At 37.6% G+C, this 17179-nt stretch overlaps 1 protein-coding gene across 1 annotated transcript; it reads left to right on the top strand.

The window, feature by feature from the left end:
* Window positions 1-116: 116 nt before the first annotated feature.
* Window positions 117-16853, top strand: FANCB (FA complementation group B; the record flags this gene model as incomplete). The annotated part of the gene is made up of 9 exons (XM_080353351.1): window positions 117-232; window positions 1505-2541; window positions 3503-3655; window positions 4171-4263; window positions 10291-10419; window positions 11286-11452; window positions 13357-13811; window positions 14467-14704; window positions 16433-16853. Exons 2-9 carry the CDS (start codon window positions 1606-1608, stop codon window positions 16851-16853), a joined length of 2592 nt encoding a protein of 863 aa, XP_080209477.1. The 5' UTR covers window positions 117-232; window positions 1505-1605.
* Window positions 16854-17179: the final 326 nt, after the last annotated feature.

Raw genomic sequence — 17179 nt, 5'->3', positions numbered from 1 at the left:
AGTGAGAGCGGAGGCGCCGGCGCCGCCAGCCACCCAGAAGCCCCGCCCCGCCTCACCCCTCCGGCCACGCCCCCTTCCCGGGGCTTCGTCCGTGACTCCGCCCCTGTGCCGGCAACGTTCGGGCTCCGTCCCCCGCTTCCTCTCCCGTCATGCACCCTGTGGCGGGAGTTTCGGAGCTTCTTTCCCTCCTCCGCCTGTCCCGAAGCCCGAGTGAGGCGGCCTCGGGAGCCGGGTAAGGCGTTGCCGGCGCCGAGCTTACGGCCGCTGTTCCTTTCCGGGCTGGCTGGCTCAGCAGCAGCTTGCACGGGCCTGTGCCGCCCCTGCGGGGCTGGCTGGGGAGGGCGTTAATGGCTGTCAACGGCTTTCGTGGCGGGAAGCCGGGCCGGGGCCCGCTGCCGCCTTAGAGCTTCGGGGGCCGCGGCCGCCATGGAAGCCGCACGGCGTGGGGAAGGGGGCGGTGAGGCCCGGCCGAGCTGGCGGGTTTGCGTGGGTGCGGTGCTGTGGAGCCTCAACTGCCCGGGCCCCCTCAGCCGGCCGGAGGAGGGTGCCCGTCCGGGCGACTGAGCCAGGCGAGGGGCGATCGTCTCGTACCCGACAGTTGAGTGGAACTTGGTGAGGCAGTTGCAGTTCACTCTGGGTCCCCAGGGTCCTGTTTGGGGGAGGGAGGGAGTCTTTTTGGGGTCAAAATGATTTGACTCTTCTTCAGAGAGCTTTCTCCTTTAAGGCGCTTTATAATTTTAACCGAGAATGAATTATATTTACTAATGAAGCCTGCACCTCATTCATGTTTATACATACATAAAGGGTGAGTGTCATGAGGATGGAGCCAGGCTCTTCTAGGTGACAACCAATGATAGGACAAGGGGCAATGGGTATAAAATGGAACACAGGAGGTTCCATTTAAATTTGAGAAGAAACTTCTTCACAGTGAGGGTGCCAGAGCACTGGAACAGGCTGCCCAGGGAGGTTGTGGAGTCTCCTACTCTGGAGACATTCAAAACCCACCTGGACACCTTCCTGTGTAACCTCATCTGAGTGTTCCTGCTCTAGCAGGGGGATTAGACTAGACGATCTTTCGAGGTCCCTTCCAATCCCTAACATTCTGTGACCTGAGTGAAGGTTCTTATATTTGAGAATTCAAAACACTGTTGCTTTCCAGTCCACTCAGTATATTTGTGGAGCTGACACCTGCAATTCAGTCACATGAACAGTGTACGTGTGGTTTGGTTTCTTTCAGTTTACATTATGCCGTGCGGCTATTGATGATTAGGGAGCTTATGCTTTGTTATATGAACTCTAAAATATGTTTCTGAAATGCTTCTGTTGCTTAAATCTCTCAGTACAATGTTGTTTAACTTCATTTTAATCTGTGAGATTAAAGCACATACTGGTCTCTTATTCTCAAATTAGTCTATGTCAATACTTTGCAATTTGTAGTTTTTCTTATTCTTAACAATCAGTTCAGCTAGTCCCAAAATAATTTTTTTATTGTTCACTTTTGTAGGTGGAAAGTGTCCACATAAGTTAAAATACCTTCAGAGAATTAATCCTGGCAAAAATGGAGACGCATACAGTTTTCTTGTAGAGGAATATACATAAATAAAGATGCTTCTAGGTGAGCAAGAACAATTCTTGTCCTACAATGGTGAAGTCCTTATATTTCAGCTGTCAAAAACAAAACATGTGGAGGGAGCAGCTGATGAAACAATAAACTTATGTGTCAGAAGAATGGCGTTCAACAGACACACCAAGCTGTTTGTTCAAAAGTCTTCTGGAGTATTCAGCATTTGTGCCAGTCACTTCAAAACTGAAATAGTTTGTTGTAGCTGCATAACGGATTCCAGAACAGGGATTATACTTCCCTGCATTTTGATGAAAAAGAAAAAATGGAACAATATTGTCAAATATCTTTTATTGTTGCTTCACAGCTCAAATCAATTTGAGCAGTCCTTTCATTTTAAATTGGATTATGAGCTGAAAGAAGACATCAGGCTGTTTACTGGCCCTTCAGTCTTGTGGAGGCATGCCAACAAGCTGTTCTACATCTCTTCCAATACCTGCACAGTTTTAAGTGCTCCTGTTCAACTTTCTTCTGTTGTGTGGACAGGTGAAATTGAAAATGAAGGCACTGTCGTCTTAGGGATAAGAACTGCTTGCCTGCCAGAGAGTGAAGATGAGGATAAGTTTTCCACTTCAGACAGAGCCATCTGGGGTAGTGAGTTCTTTGGATATGCAATTGAAAAACAAAAAATTCTCACTGGCACCTGCTTTATGCCTCATGCCTACAGCAGAGTGGTATCTTCTGTCTACATGTGCAAGAATGAGATATTGAAAAAACAGCTCCGAATATCACTTGTTGCCATAACTAACAAGAATCAGCTTATTTGGTTCCAAGATGGTCTCCCTAAAGGTGTTTGTGACCTTCCTGATGAGAAACCATGTTCAGTAATAACAGCTGTAACCAGTAGCAATGATTTGCTGTTTATTGTGTCATTTGCCTCCGGAAATATATGTGTTATACAGAGGAGAGACAGCTTACAGGTATTTGTGGCTTTAAACAGCTCTCTTTTATTACTCTTTTTTTTTGTATATGTTGTCTAATTGGAACCTCCTGCAACTTGAAAAGCTACATGTTCTAAGTTCTATAGTGGTTTTCTTTGCTATTGTTGCTTCTGTCAGAAGTATGAGATTGTTTTGTTTTTGTTACCTGCTTATATATCTGAAAATAAACCCTGGATCCTGTTATTTAATAATACCTTTTATGAATTTGACACAAAGCTTCTGTTGCTAATTGAAAGCTTTCATAGTATGAGAACTTGGAAGTTGTAAGATAGTTAGGCGTGTGCCTACATAATTTATGTTGAAGTGAAATTGATATAATTACTGATATAGCAAAACATAAACTTCTCAATGGGATTTAAAAGCCTTTGAGTCTCACTTCCTAGTAACGAGAAGTATCATTTAATGGAAATGACAGGAGGCATTGCTTTTGGTTCCTAAATTCAGGAGAGACAAAGTTAACTGCTAGAGTTTTGTAACACTCTGTCAAGTATACGTACATAATACAGGAAATGAAAGTTTATCTTATTTAGTCATCAACATTATTGTACAATTTGTCTTTACCTCTCAAACATATTTAAGTGTGCAATACAACAAAGATATTTCCAAATATCAAAGGTACCATGTCCTTAACTGATCTGCAAGTATTACTGGTTCTAAATAAATATTAAAGCGTTTACATTCATCTGTTTGAGTACACTTAAAAGTTGTCATCTTCTCTGCCACCTGTGTTCTGGAAAGGCGTCTTTAAAGAGAAATGGTAATTTTCCCCAGGTTTATATAGTTTCTGAATGGTGGAGCAAGAGCTTGAAACTTTTTTAAATAGTTTATTCCTGCACCTGAATAGGCTGCCTCTTTACCGAAAGCAAGCTTCATGGAAGTGAAATCTCAAAACCAAGATTTACTCAAATATATATGTATATTTAAACCTCTTCTACTGTAGGTGGCTTCCAAATGGCAAAAAGTGAAGTCTGTTCTGGTGGATGATTTTATTGGTTCTGGAAATGAGCAACTGCTCCTGCTTTTTAAGGATGACTCCAATACAGATGTATTAAGTGCATTCAGAATAACGGATCTTGGAGGGGTTGACTATGCAGTAAGTTCAGTTTGCCTTTTCTTAGCTACTCAATCTGTGCTTACTAAATTAAGAAACCCTCAAGAAATCATTAAATTATTGGTACAAAGTGAAATTAGATGTGTTCTGTAAAATGCCCTGAAGTTTGAATACAACATTCCCTACTGTAGTCATAAGTTATCTGAAGAGATTATTCTGCTTACTTGATACCATCAACATTCTTTTGCGAAATTAAAATAATGCAGTTGAAAATGCTTCGCATATGTAACAGATTTGCTACAATGCTTACCTTTTGCCTAAGAACCCTTAATTAAGGACATAGTAGTTGTTAATTATCTTATCATTATTGGGTCTTTCCATTAGGTACTATCAATGTCTAATTGCTTTCAGAAGATTTTTCTTTTAAAATGCTTACTGTGATTCTTCTGATTTCCTTTGTTTTCTCCCAGATTTTTAAAATGCTACCTAATAGTTTGCACCTTGCTTTCAGCCTGCTAATTAATTCAGGGTTTTGTTTTGGTCTGAATTTTTTTTAGAGTGGTATTAATTACAAACATGATGTTCCTGCTGCAGAAGGATTGCAAGAGAATGGTTTACTTACTGTTCAAGCCCTTGAAACGAGATTACAGGTTTGTACCCAATAGTTCTGCCTCTGTATTTCCTCCAAATTACTTTTCTGTATCATTACATTATCTATAGGATGAGGTTAATGATACTGGTTTTATTGGAGAAGTGGTTCAGGGAGAAGACAATATTATTACGTATCCATTCTTGAATCAGTGGAAGTCTGTGCTTCAGTTCTCTCAGTTGTTAAAATGCATTTGGGTAATTGGAAGGGTCTAATTCAATTTTAATTAAAATTTTGAGATAATGAGGAAGCCATCCCATCAAAGCTTCATAACAGTCATTTTACTCATAGATATTTAAATACCCGTTTAATAAAATTAGAATGTAGACTTCTAGTGCTCCACATCACGTATTTTGAGATAGTATAATGCTAGGTTCCTAGTGAGTGATGATAAGTGGCAGTTAATCTTGAAAATAAAGGGGAGTATTATGGTCTGTTTCATTTTCCATGGACTTCAGTTAAGTTGGCTTTTACTTTTGCCCAAATTAGTGAACATGAACATTTCACCACCTGTTGATGTTTCTCCTCCTGTTACTAGCAGTTCTATTACCATAATTTTGCAGAGTAGGTAAAGCTAAAATGTTTTCTTTTGATTAGCATTATTTATAAAACAAGCTGGGGGGGAACTCGTTGGAGTCCAAGTAATCAGTGAGAATATATAATTGCCTTTCTTTCTACCTTTTATCCTGTTAGTAAACTCCCAGCATACTACTCTCTGGGATGTTTGTTTGCAGTATTGAGTGTAGGCCCATACTAAATGGGTATCTCCTTCTATGACAAGGTGACCCACTTAGTGGATGAGTGAAAGGCTGTGAGTGTTGTGTACTTAGGCTTCAGTAAGGCCTTTGACATCATATCCCACAGCATTCTCCTGAAGAAGCTGGCAGCTCACGATCTGGATGGGTGTACTCTGCAATGGATAAAGAACTGGCTGGAGGGCCGGGCCCAAAGAGCTGTGGTGAACGGAACCAAATCTAGTTGGTGGCCAGTCATGAGTGGTGTTCCCCAGGGCTCAGTATTGGGGCCAGTTCTGTTTAATCTCTTTATCAATTATCTGGATGAGGGGATTGAGTGCACCCTTAGTAAGTTGGGTGAGAGTGTTTATCTGCTGAAGGATAGGAAGGCCATACAGAGGGATCTGGACCAGATGAATCGTTGGGCTGAAACCACTTGTATGAGGCTTAACAAGGCGAAGTGCCGGGTCCTGCACTTGGGTCACAACAACCCCAGGCAGTGCTACAGGCTTGGGAAAGAGTGGCTGGAAAGCTGCCTGGCAGAGAGGGATCTGGGGGTATTGATTGACAGCCGGCTGAACATGAGCCAGCAGTGTGCCCAGGTGGCCAATAAGGCCAACAGCATCCTGGCTTGTATCAGGAATAGTGTGGCCAGCAGGACTAGAGAAGTGATTGAGCCACTATACTCAGCACTGGTGAGGCTGCATCTTGAATCCTGTGTTCAGTTTTGGGCCCCTCACTGCAAGAAAGACATTGAGGTGCTGGAGAGAGTTGAGAGAAGGGCGATGAAGCTGGTGAGGGGTCTGGAGCACAAGTCCGATGAGGAACAGCTGAGGGAACTGGGGCTGTTTAGCCTGGAGAAAAGGAGGCTGTGGTCTTATCACTCTCTGCAACTACCTGAAAGGAGGTTGTAGCGTGGAGAGTGTTGGTCTTTTCTCCTAAGTAGCAAGTAATAGGACAAGAGGAAATGGCCTCAGCTTGCACCAGGGGAGGTTTAGATTGGATATTAGGAAAAATTTCTTCACAGAAAGGGTTGTTGGTCATTGGAACAGACTGCCCAGGGAACTGGTTGAGTCACCATTGCTGTAGGTGTTTCAAAGACATATAGATGAGGTTCTTAGGGAGATGGTTTAGTGCCAGAGTTCAGTTATAGTTGGACTCAATGATCCTGAGAGTCTTTTCCAATAAAAATGATTCTATGATTCTACAATTGACCAAATATGAAGTTGTTTGTTTGTTGGGGTGGGTTTTTTTGTGGTTGTGTTGTTGTTGGTTGGTTACAAAGAGGTGTAGGAGATAGCATGAATCTGAAGTTGACTCAATGATATGAGGCTGTTGTTAATTTGCTAAGACTGCTTTAGGTATAAGATAGGAAGTAATTATTCCCTTCAGAATTCCCTTCCCATTTCAGAATTAGTAAAAACTTAACTAGTGTATTATGGCAGCCTTTCAAAGGCAGCCAATTAACTGGCAAAAGTTTGGTACTAAAATAAAAGACTATGACTCATTAGGAAAAGACTGAAAAAAAGAAAAAAACTTTTCTGGTTCTAATTACAAAAGAGATGTCTAAAGAGATATTATACATCTTCCGAAAGATAAAAACTGTGGTTTGGAGGAAACTGGACAATAGTTTTTCTTCCTTCCTGGAAGGAAAAAAAAAAAAGTCAAAATTTGATTCATTCAAGGACCCCTTGAGGTCTCTTCCAAACTTAGATTTTTACAGTTCTTCAGTTTGCCTATTGGCTTTTATATGCAGAAGTGCAAGCTTCCTTCCAAATGTTTTTTCTTCTTTTTCTGGATTATTTGGAGTAGTCATATATTTTAAAACTGTTTTTCTTGCACATTCTACTGGTTCTGCTGGAAACAAGCTGGCTGGATATTTCATGTGTCATCTGCTGAAAAAGGTCTTCTTACAGACCCAGAATCCTTCATAAGACCTGTTTTTTAATTTATTTTAAGATCTTTTAGATCTCTTATTTTCAAAGCCACATGCCAGCACAAGCATTTTAAGCAAGTTGAAAATCCTCCTATGTTTTAATGCTAAAAAATCTTTGAAATTGTCATACTGATCTATTTGGAAGTAGGTGCAGATAGCTCTTTTTAACTTTACTGTTGCATCATTGTTGAGATCTCCATTATTCTACATTTGCCTGAACAGTGAAGTACTCTTGCTGGTTTTTGTCATCTGATGTATAATCAAATTTCAAGGGTGATTGTTTTGATGTAGTAGTGCATGGACCCTGCGTAGGTTAGGAATTTCCAGAGGTTAGTTAGCCTTGAAGTGGTCCCTCTTGGTATTTATATAATGCGGGAAACAGTTATTTTGTAAATATAATTGGCCCAGGCAGGATCTCTCGGCAAAGTATATTTTAATAACGATTTTGCGAGACCAGGTGTTCTACCTAAAGGCAGGCACACCTAATAGGGCAAAAAGCCCCTCCTTATATCTCCCCAAAATCCTGGCCGCAGTTTCCCTCCCCTGTTCCCCATTGGTTGGGTACTTCAGGGTTTACAGACTATCCCAATGCACACAATACCCTTCCCCTTATCAATCTATTTAAGATATGAATTCCTGGTACTTTGGCTACACTTCCCCCTAAGTTAACTTATCAATACAGGTATCGGTATGTATACAGGTGTCAGTACATATTCTGGGAAGACACTGTGTATTACATTAAGAATTCATAGTCCAATGTCTCTCGGTCCTTCCCCCATGCTGGGGTCAGGTGCCAGGTTTTCAGTTATGTAAAAACAACAGTTCTTCATTAAATGTTCTTTACAATAAAAACTCAGGTCTTCTAGAAATTTGCAATCAAATCCTCTTTTGACAATCTCTGTGGGATCTTGTGTTTTAGGGCAAAATGAAATAGCAGGTGCAGCCCTTTTTCATACCTTTGTTGCTTACCTGTTATTCATATACATCCGTCTGTTTTCTAGCCAAGTGACAGCTTTAGCAGGGCTGTATTATGGGCCACTGCACATAAGTAGGCTGCATTTAAGTTATATGCTGTAATACCTATAAGTTGCATTTTGCAGGTAGTGAAATTGAAAAATGTATCAGTCTGCATTTTTGGACTGTTCTATGTTTATATTGTATACAATGCTTTGGGCCTGAATGCAGACTTTTCTCTGAAGATGTTTTTTTTTCTTTAGTGCTTGTTTTAGTATTTCCAGAAGAAGACCTCCCTTGGCACAGTACTGCAGTTACATGACAACAGCTGAGGTTACACATTTACTTGCGGTTTTAGTTGGCTGTTATGGCAAAAATACTATGAGTCCAAAGTGTCTTTTTGTGTCCACTGGCCTCTTCTGCCTCCCCATTTAACAGTTTTGTAAAGATTATAATGCCAAATTCTTTTACCTACAATTAACTTGTTTCTTTTGACTTGATGTGCCTGTTTTGGGGCAGGTATTTTTTTAATCCTTCCTGCTGATTTGTTGAAATGCTGCAAGATCTAATTGTTTTATTCTCATTGTGATTATGCTGATTTGGTGGTGAGTATAAGGCTATTTAAGAAATACTTTGTATATATGACTTTTATAACTATTTTAGTTTAAGATTTTTTTTCTGTCTGTTGCTGTAGATTGGCCCATTTTCTTTTTGATGTTTTTTCATAAGGGATTTTAGTCCCTCGAAAAACATAGAACTGATTATTTATCATATGAGCAGCTTCAGCCTACAGATCTCTGAATTATGTTTTTCTCTGGCTTTTTTGTCTACTTTTTCCATTTTACCTTTGCTTTTCCTAATATTTTTTAGTCTTATCAACTGAGAATCTTCCTTTCCATTTTTTTTGCCTTTGTAAAAGTTCTTGGCTCAGCAGTTTCAGAACTATATGTATGGGTATTAATGTATTTATTTATGAATACTGCAACTTTAATTGCAATGTGCCAAGGCACTTGGCTGTTCTACTTACTTCTAAGCCTCTGCCTTAATTTGCTTTGCTTTTGACAGTGATTCATCTGTTGATGCTGGATTTACTCACAGCTCTATTGTATTTGGCTCTGGACTGCCTTGTTTTTATGCTGATGTTTAATTTCTATTTTAAGGGGATCTAGTTTTATTTTCTTAGTTTCATGGTGCAAAGATTGTGACTTCTGCTGATGCTTGTTGCACAGCACATTTTGACACATGGCAGAAAGGATGTGCATGTCACTTGTTCCAGAGAGCTGACGGGGAGGCTCTACCCAGTCTTGGGTTTGCCATTTGGTACATTTCAGGTCTCTTTCTTGTGTTGCTCTTTTGAGGAAAAAGGGCTTGTAAAAGCCAGATCCCTGAGAACACATAGATCAGTGAGTCTTTGGCCATTTTGGCTGCTTCTCAATCTGTGCTTCCCATTTGTTTTCTATTTCTCAGTTGTTTATTCAGGAGTTGTTCACCAGTGGGAATATATAATAGTCTCATAGTCTCATATTCTGATGACCTTGATTAGGAAGGTAGTGTAGAACCATCTTTGTTCTTAACTCTCATTTTTATTCTCCTGACCCAAGTTTGGCACCGGATTATTGCTTGGAGTCTGGTATTTATGATGCATGGTTTGATAGGTGGCAAAAAAAATTTTTTACAGAACTTATCATAATGAGTGCTGCTTGCTCAAAAAGTGTTTTGCCATTGCAGCTTGAGCAGATGGCATCACTTTGCTTACATTAAGTGCTTATTATTCAGGCTTCTCTATTGGCTACAATTGATCCTGATCTCTTCTTTGGGTTTGTTTTTGGTTTTTTTTTTGGTGGGGAGGGACGTTTGTTTCGCATTCCAGTGGTGAATTTTGTTCTCTCCTTGGCAGCACTGGACTTCTCTGGAACTTGCTTTCCAGAGAATAGCTTTTGAGGAGCTTTCTTAAAGCTGGTGCTGGCACGCTCCTTTTTTTTTTTAACTGAGATGTAGCATGTGTGTATGTCTGTTTGTAAAACTGTCAACTCTTCAATATATTTATGTGACCTATAATTAATACAAATATTGAGAAGAAATCAAAACTGATAGGAAAATGAAGTAGGAACAATAATGAAAGTGCTGAATATCTACATAATTTGATAACATTTACCTTAGATGTTTATCTTAAAATCTAGGTTAAATATTGAGAGGCCAGGATTCTTACATGCATGTTTTGGCAGCAAAGTATCTTGACTTAAACATTATTTTTTTAGAAGCATTACCTGAGGAATACCAGCATCTTTACTTGTGATACTTGCATAAAAATGGAAACCTAAGCCGGTGTCTTGGTATCTTCAATATCAGTTCTTACTTGCAGTAGACCTGAGCATAGTTTAATGATAATTTTTATCTTTTACAGGCTGGTTGGAAATGTGTTCGAGAGCTACAGCAGCACTTACGACTTAAAAAGAGGGTTATTCTCAAATCTTGCCAAGCATTAATAGATCTTGTTGAAGGAAGAACCCATATTCTACCACCTGCAGAAAAGGTAAAGTGCAGAAGAGAATAGAGATCACTGCTGAATTCTGCTGAGCCATTTGTAGAGGTTGCTTCCCTCAACCACTTGTTACTTTCACCATCAGGCTTTGCCACTATCAAAAATCATTTATCTGCTTTTTAAGTCTCATTCATTACCTTAACCTGTCAATGTACGTAGCTAAGGCTAAATTTAGTTTTCTACTTGAAACTGAGTTGCACAATAGCTCCTGTCAACTGAGTTCTATGGAGGAGTAACCTCTAACAAAGATTTAGTAACAAACAGTAGGGGAGTGTACAGTCTTAATTGGCAGAGTTGCCTAGATATTGAATATCTGTCTGTGATCTAACATGTTACAAAAAATGAGCTGTCATAGATCTGTGTAAGAAAATATGGTTTTATAATGGGGCAGAGTGAACTGTGGGCTGAAAAGGTGATGGAGGTTGGGAAAACGTTATCCTAATATGTTGCTCAAAATAAGCCTCCTAATTTACTTGGAGTTGATGTCCTTTTAAATTAATGTGGTTCCTTTCAAGTCAAACAGGTTTAGACGACAAAATTTTGAGCAATTAATGCAGTAATATAAAACAAATTCTAGTACCTTAAATCTTCTTTGGACAATTGCATGACAGTTCAAGATGTACATGTGTTGTTTACAAGAAGAGAATGAGTTGTGTTTTTCCTGATATCATATGTTTTAAGAAAATGCAATTCTGTCTTATGAATCTATTACAGAGAATAAACTAATTTATATACATTTCATTTTATGTATCTTAAAAAAAACTTCCAGCAATAATTTGTGGTAAAACATAAAGTAATGTAGTATAAAAAGAACTAATAACTCCATTTAATTTATCTAAAAACCATTTTTCTGTAAGGAAGGTCTTGTCTCTCTCTGGGATGATGTAGAAAATCCTCCTCATTCTCTTAGTAAAGAAGCATCATTGGCATCCAATGTTCCAGAGCACTTCGTAGAGAAATTGTGGCAGCGTGTGGTGGGTGACAGCTTGGTAGTTGGAGTAAAACTAGTCAAATCATTTTACTTGTAAGTATATACATTTATCTAATAATTTCATTGGGTAGTTTTATAGAAACTGAATTTGCAGGTTAAGTTCTGTAGTAGCAAGAGCAGAGTTTTGAGCTTTCAACTTTCTAATTTTGAACATCTCTATATAAAGTGTTTCAAGTGTGTGTCTTGTCAGTCTTGTTGCTGCTGCTTGTCTCTCTCTAGCACTATACAAAAAACTACATTGTACAGCCAAAAATCAGTGGTGTCAGTATAACCACATCACTACTGGAGGCCTTTTACAATGGAGTTTTCTTTGACAAAGATTATGGTTCTTATTTTTTTTATAGTCTGTGTTGACGTAGCTATTCTGACATCAGCATGTGGTGTAGATGAGGCTCTGTCTTAGCTATACAGTTTCTGATGCCTTACTCTTAATGTCTTGCCATTCCTAAAGAGTGATTTGCTTAAGGAAGCGTAGAAGAAAACATTTAAAATTCCCTGATCAGCTTAATGATTATTCAGCTTTTGAATTGAACTATAATATGGTCAGATATGCGGTCAAATAAGGTACTTACTAACCTTATGTATTGTGTAAATTATGTGGAACAATTGGCAATACAGTGCTTAAATCTTCAAAATGATTTGCTTATTCTTATTGTCTTTAAAATTATTTGTTTATTCTGTTCATTTGAATTGCTTAGTTCTAGTTGTAAGCACCACTTATGTCATTTTGCCCTTACAGGGAGGGAGCTGATTTGGAGCACAGTTTAAAAATACAGAATTACATGAAACATAAATTCACCATGTGTATTGTGTAATGTAAACTTCAGTGGTGTCAGAACTTACCTTTTGACCTATAGTCCCACAAGCAGTGTAGCTGAGACTGTGTTAGGGTAAGCTTAAAGACTACTGATGCCACTGAAAATCATTCAAGTGGCTGTGAGGGACCTGACCTGTTGTGCCCTTTGGCCGTTCTGTTGGAGCTGTGGATATACTATTTCTCAACTGCCAGATTGCTGGAACTTTACAAGAAGGTTGACCTCATCTTCCTGACAGCCTCTGTTAAGAGCTACTGAGGCAAGAGAGGTTTTTTGCCTTTTCGGTAATTATCCTTTTAGCTTTGATGGTGATGACTTTGTTTTTGAAATTAAATACCTAATTCCTGTATAGCTTCAGAAATTCACTGAAGATTTGGAACAATTTTTTTTAAAAAACAAGCAGCAATATTGCCCTCTCCCTCATTTTTACAGTCGAAAAAAAGATCTGTGAAGATGAAGTAATTTGTTAAATGTTACCTAGTAGACTAACAGCAGAACCTAGGGCTTCCGTGCTCCAGTTCAGTACTATATACAATGACCTGTGCTTTAGGGGTAAAGGGCTTGCTTTCTCTTCACCCTCAACAGTGTAAGTCTTTATTGATTATTTTTGTGCTTCCTACTAATGCAAGATTGCAGTGATGGTTTGGAATGCATTGTGAAGTGGTGATACTTCTCTATAAAGAAAATTAGACATTCATAAAACTTTCAGATATAGTGGCATCTTGAGGCGGAATTGATTGACAGAATAAAATATTCCTTAAGAGAGGAACTGAAATAGTAATATTAGGATTTCATTGAAAGAACCCTGTGTTGAATAAGTAAAGTACTTCATACATTTCAGGAAATTACTGCGTTTAAGGTAATAGTATTTTAAACCTTTTATTTTACTCTCTACGTTCAATTTTGTTTGAATATATATAAAACAACATAGAACATCAGAAAGAGGACAGAATTGATAATTTCTGGATTGTTTTATTAAAATAAAGTCTTTAAAAGTAAATTATAAGTGATATTGGAATCTGTGGTCTTCTAAATGTCTTTACATATCTGCAAAGTTCTGGTTATTTGTCAGAAGGCAAAATACAAACTGAGAGTACAGTCATCTTGTATGAATTTTCACAGGTCACTGAGTGATGTCAGCCTATCTTTAGTGTTGGATCAAGACTTCTCTTCGATTTCTCCAATTCTTGAGTGTCAGAATAAAATCATCAAGCTGAACAAAGCCTTCTCAGCATTGTCTGTCTCCTCATGTCAAATTGAGCCCCCTCCAAAAAAGATGAAATTGGACTTGCATAGCAAGAATGATCTGAAAAAAGAGTGTCCTAAGAGATGTTCAGGGGTTCAACTGGATGGAGCAAAGACAGTCATTGCTGTTACCGGCCTTTCACCATTGTTGGCATTTCATCGTGTATGTTGCATAGTTCTTCTACATGCAAAGAAACAAGAACATCGGAATGATCATTTACAGGAGCACAAAAAGATCACTGTACTCTGTGGGAAAATTTTCTTAAGTCTGGAAGATATTTCAAATGGAAAATATTCAGTAAAGATGCTAAGGGATAATAGTTATTGTACAGGTAAATAGACTGATACAATTTGGATTAATAGACATATGGTTGATTCTCACATTTACTCTAGGTGATGCCGAGCTAAGTTTTCAAAGTGTAATCATACCTGTCTTTTTGAACATGAACTACTTAGATCTATTGTGAAATAAAGATGGAATGTTTTTAAAATGGAAAAAATGTTAAGTTGTAGGTAAGGTTTTGTTAATTTTGAAGATAAGACTGAGTACAGTATGCTGAATCCTACAATTTTTCTATAAGATATTTACTGTTAATTAGATAATTTTTTTTTCTGACATAGTATTACCTTTTAAATAATACCAAAGTAATTGAAGCTTTTCTTCATCTACACATCTATTAAGGTAATTTATTTTCCTTTCTTTTAATATTCTTGATTGAATTGATTTTGAAGTGGGCTTCTGCATATGTAGCAAAATGTCCCATTGATTCATTTTAATCTATTTCTTCCTTTACTGCTGTATTATTGGCTAAAGCCACCATGTCATCTTGCTATCACAGGAGACTAATAATCTTCTTTTGGCAAGGTGATGTTTAGTGCTTTTGTTCTATAAGTGGGGCTCTGTTAATCAACTATTTTGCTTGACACAAGTAGATTTAAGAATTTTTTAGTTTTTACTTTTTTACTTTTTACTATATCTTCTTACAGGTTCCATGGAAGATATACTTTCTGTCCTTGCAGTATCCAACAGATTCTGCTTTCAGATTGTGTCTTCTGACTGCACATTGACTCCAGTAAATTCATGGTTACTGGGAGAAATGGAATGCACACCATTTAAGGAATGCCATGACAATATATTCTGTCATAAAGCAGGAAATGTGCATGGTACAGTTTTTAACTGGACCCTGAAAAATCCATTTGAAGGAGTTCTGACATTATTTTGCAGGTAAATTTGCTCAAAAATTGTGGAGTGTATACATCTTGCTTACACATTTTTTTTAATCTTTATGCTATTTTACTGGTACCATAAACAACAGCAAAAATCACAACCACTATGATTCCAATACAATGATATCATAACCCCCAGCAATGACAGAATTATTTTCAAATTAGAACTATGGCAGAAACTGAACTACATTGTTTAATTTTGTCTGTGCTAGAACATTGAGTTACAAATAAGTCTAGTCTCCATTAATATCTGCTTGGTACTATTTCTGTTATTCATTTCACTGCGTTGTAATTTTATATTCATTTTTTCTACATTATTCCTAGTATAGTATAGATTTTTTTTTTCCTTCAACATGTGTTAATTTAAAAAAAAAAAAAGTATGTCCTTAAGGGGATGTTAAAAAAAAAAAAAAAAGAGGGTGGCGGGAGAAAAAGTTGACTTGTTTAGGAAACCAATCAGAAAATTTTAAGCCTCAAGACTTTCAGTTCCTTTTGAAAAGATTACTTGAGGCTATTCAATTTTTGGTCCAATTTTGCATTAATTGTGAGCTACATGTTTATGGTTGTATGATTGTTTATGATTGTATTTTCCATATCTTTTTTTCCCATCTTTGTATTGATATTTATCCAACTAGGATAGTTCTGTGACAGGTGGGAACTACAGACCATTCTTTTTCTCAGCCTTTCATAATCAAAATAAACTGTATGTGTTATAAGTAGTGGAATTTAAGATAATTAAATTGAAAGAGAAGCATTTTAAGAAGCATTAACCTTTCTGATTTGTGCGAGAAAATTAGCTACTTAAAACTGCTTGTGGGGTTTTTTGGATTGGCTTTTCTGTGATTTTGGGGTGAGGTTTTATTTTCCCTTGGTTGTTTGTTTTGTTTTTTGTTTTTTTTTAAATCAGAAGACATCTTCTGAGGAGTTTATCTGGCAAAACACTAGAAATAAGATTTTGGACAAACTCTACATTCCTTTTGAGATGAAGATTGTGTCAGTGTGTCATATGTGCTACAGTGGTGTCCAGGGGAGTAGGTTCCCTGATGATGACCAGCACTATTTTATCTTGATTTCTTAACAATTTTGAATGTCTGTTTTTTTGGTTGTTTGTTTGTTTGTGTTTTTTTTTGTTTTGTTTTTGTTTGTTTGTTTTTTTTTTGTTTGGTCATTGTTGGTTTTGGTTGGTTGGTTGTTTTTGTTGTTGTTTTGTTTGTTTGTTTCTAGTGGAACTATGCCCCACTGGGGACCATTTAAAAAAGACAAGCTCTGGGCCACCTAATAGCCTGCTGTACATGCCTGTTAATAGTGATGATGAATATAAGTGAATTTTTTTTCAGCTCCTAAATGTAGACCTGACAAGACATTTCCATTGTGCTATTAAATCAAGACAATTAAATTAAACAGTATTCCCTGAAAACAAAACAAGCAGTTTCAGAACAAGTACAGTGTATTACTTCTTAAAGAAACAAGTGATGCACATGTAACCCTATTCACGGACATAGATTTTAACATAGAATATTTATATTGCTGAAGCTTGTGTAGTGTTAGTTCTTTTGAAGTACAGTGGCTGGTGTGCACATAATTAGAAAGCCCTTTCTTACTCAACTATTATACATACTGTATATAGAAAAAAACATAATCAGCATAATTTTTGCTTTGTTTTAATTTCCACTACAGAATTTTGAAGATAAAATGTAGCTTAAATAATAATAATCTTATTTTACAGAAATCTGACCGTCTTGTTCCAGTGCCTTCATAGCCTTACTAGAGTTCTCCCACCAAGCTGTGATGTAAAACTCCTGCGATCTGGAAGCAAAGGTGTTCTCACTGAACAGTTAGCACTGGCTTTGGAAAAAGAAATGCTCACCTTGAGGAGTTCTTTCTTCTCAAAAGAAAGTAAAGCTGAAAACAGTTTCACATGGAGGAATGAGCCTGGCAAGAAAATCAGTGATGCCCCTGTGGCTTCTCTACTGGACAGTGAGGAGGGAGTTCAGCAATTCAGAAAGAAGCTTCAGAAAGAACGGGAAGAGTGTGTGCTAAGTATGAATCAAATAATGGATGGTACCATTTACCAGCAAGTTGCTTTGAAAATAGCAGAAGCTCAGCTCAGTTCAGATATGATTGTGTGGAGACTGAGCAAGTCCTAGGGACTATTAACTAAATTTATGTTGAATAAATTTTTATTAAAATTATACTAGTAAATAATATTTATATTTTCATGGGTACTTATATTACTTTTTATTCTATAGCTCGGTTATTTCTGCAGATAAATACTGGTACTTTGGTTGATGACTTGTAGCTGGTTTGGCAAGAAATTAATATTAAAGATATGAGTCATTGGTTTGTTACATTTTAAGTTATTTTTTTGTAAGTCCTCTTCCAAATTCATCATTATTGAATTATAAATGAACTGTATCATAAATAGTCCTATTAAACTTGAAAGGTGACTGTTTACACAGATAGAACTTCAGCT

This window comes from Nesoenas mayeri, assembly GCF_963082525.1.
Source record: "Nesoenas mayeri genome assembly, chromosome: 1".
Lineage (NCBI taxonomy): Eukaryota > Metazoa > Chordata > Aves > Columbiformes > Columbidae > Nesoenas > Nesoenas mayeri.
Note: the sequence above shows the minus strand (reverse complement) of the source record. Positions and strands in the feature narration are given on the sequence as shown.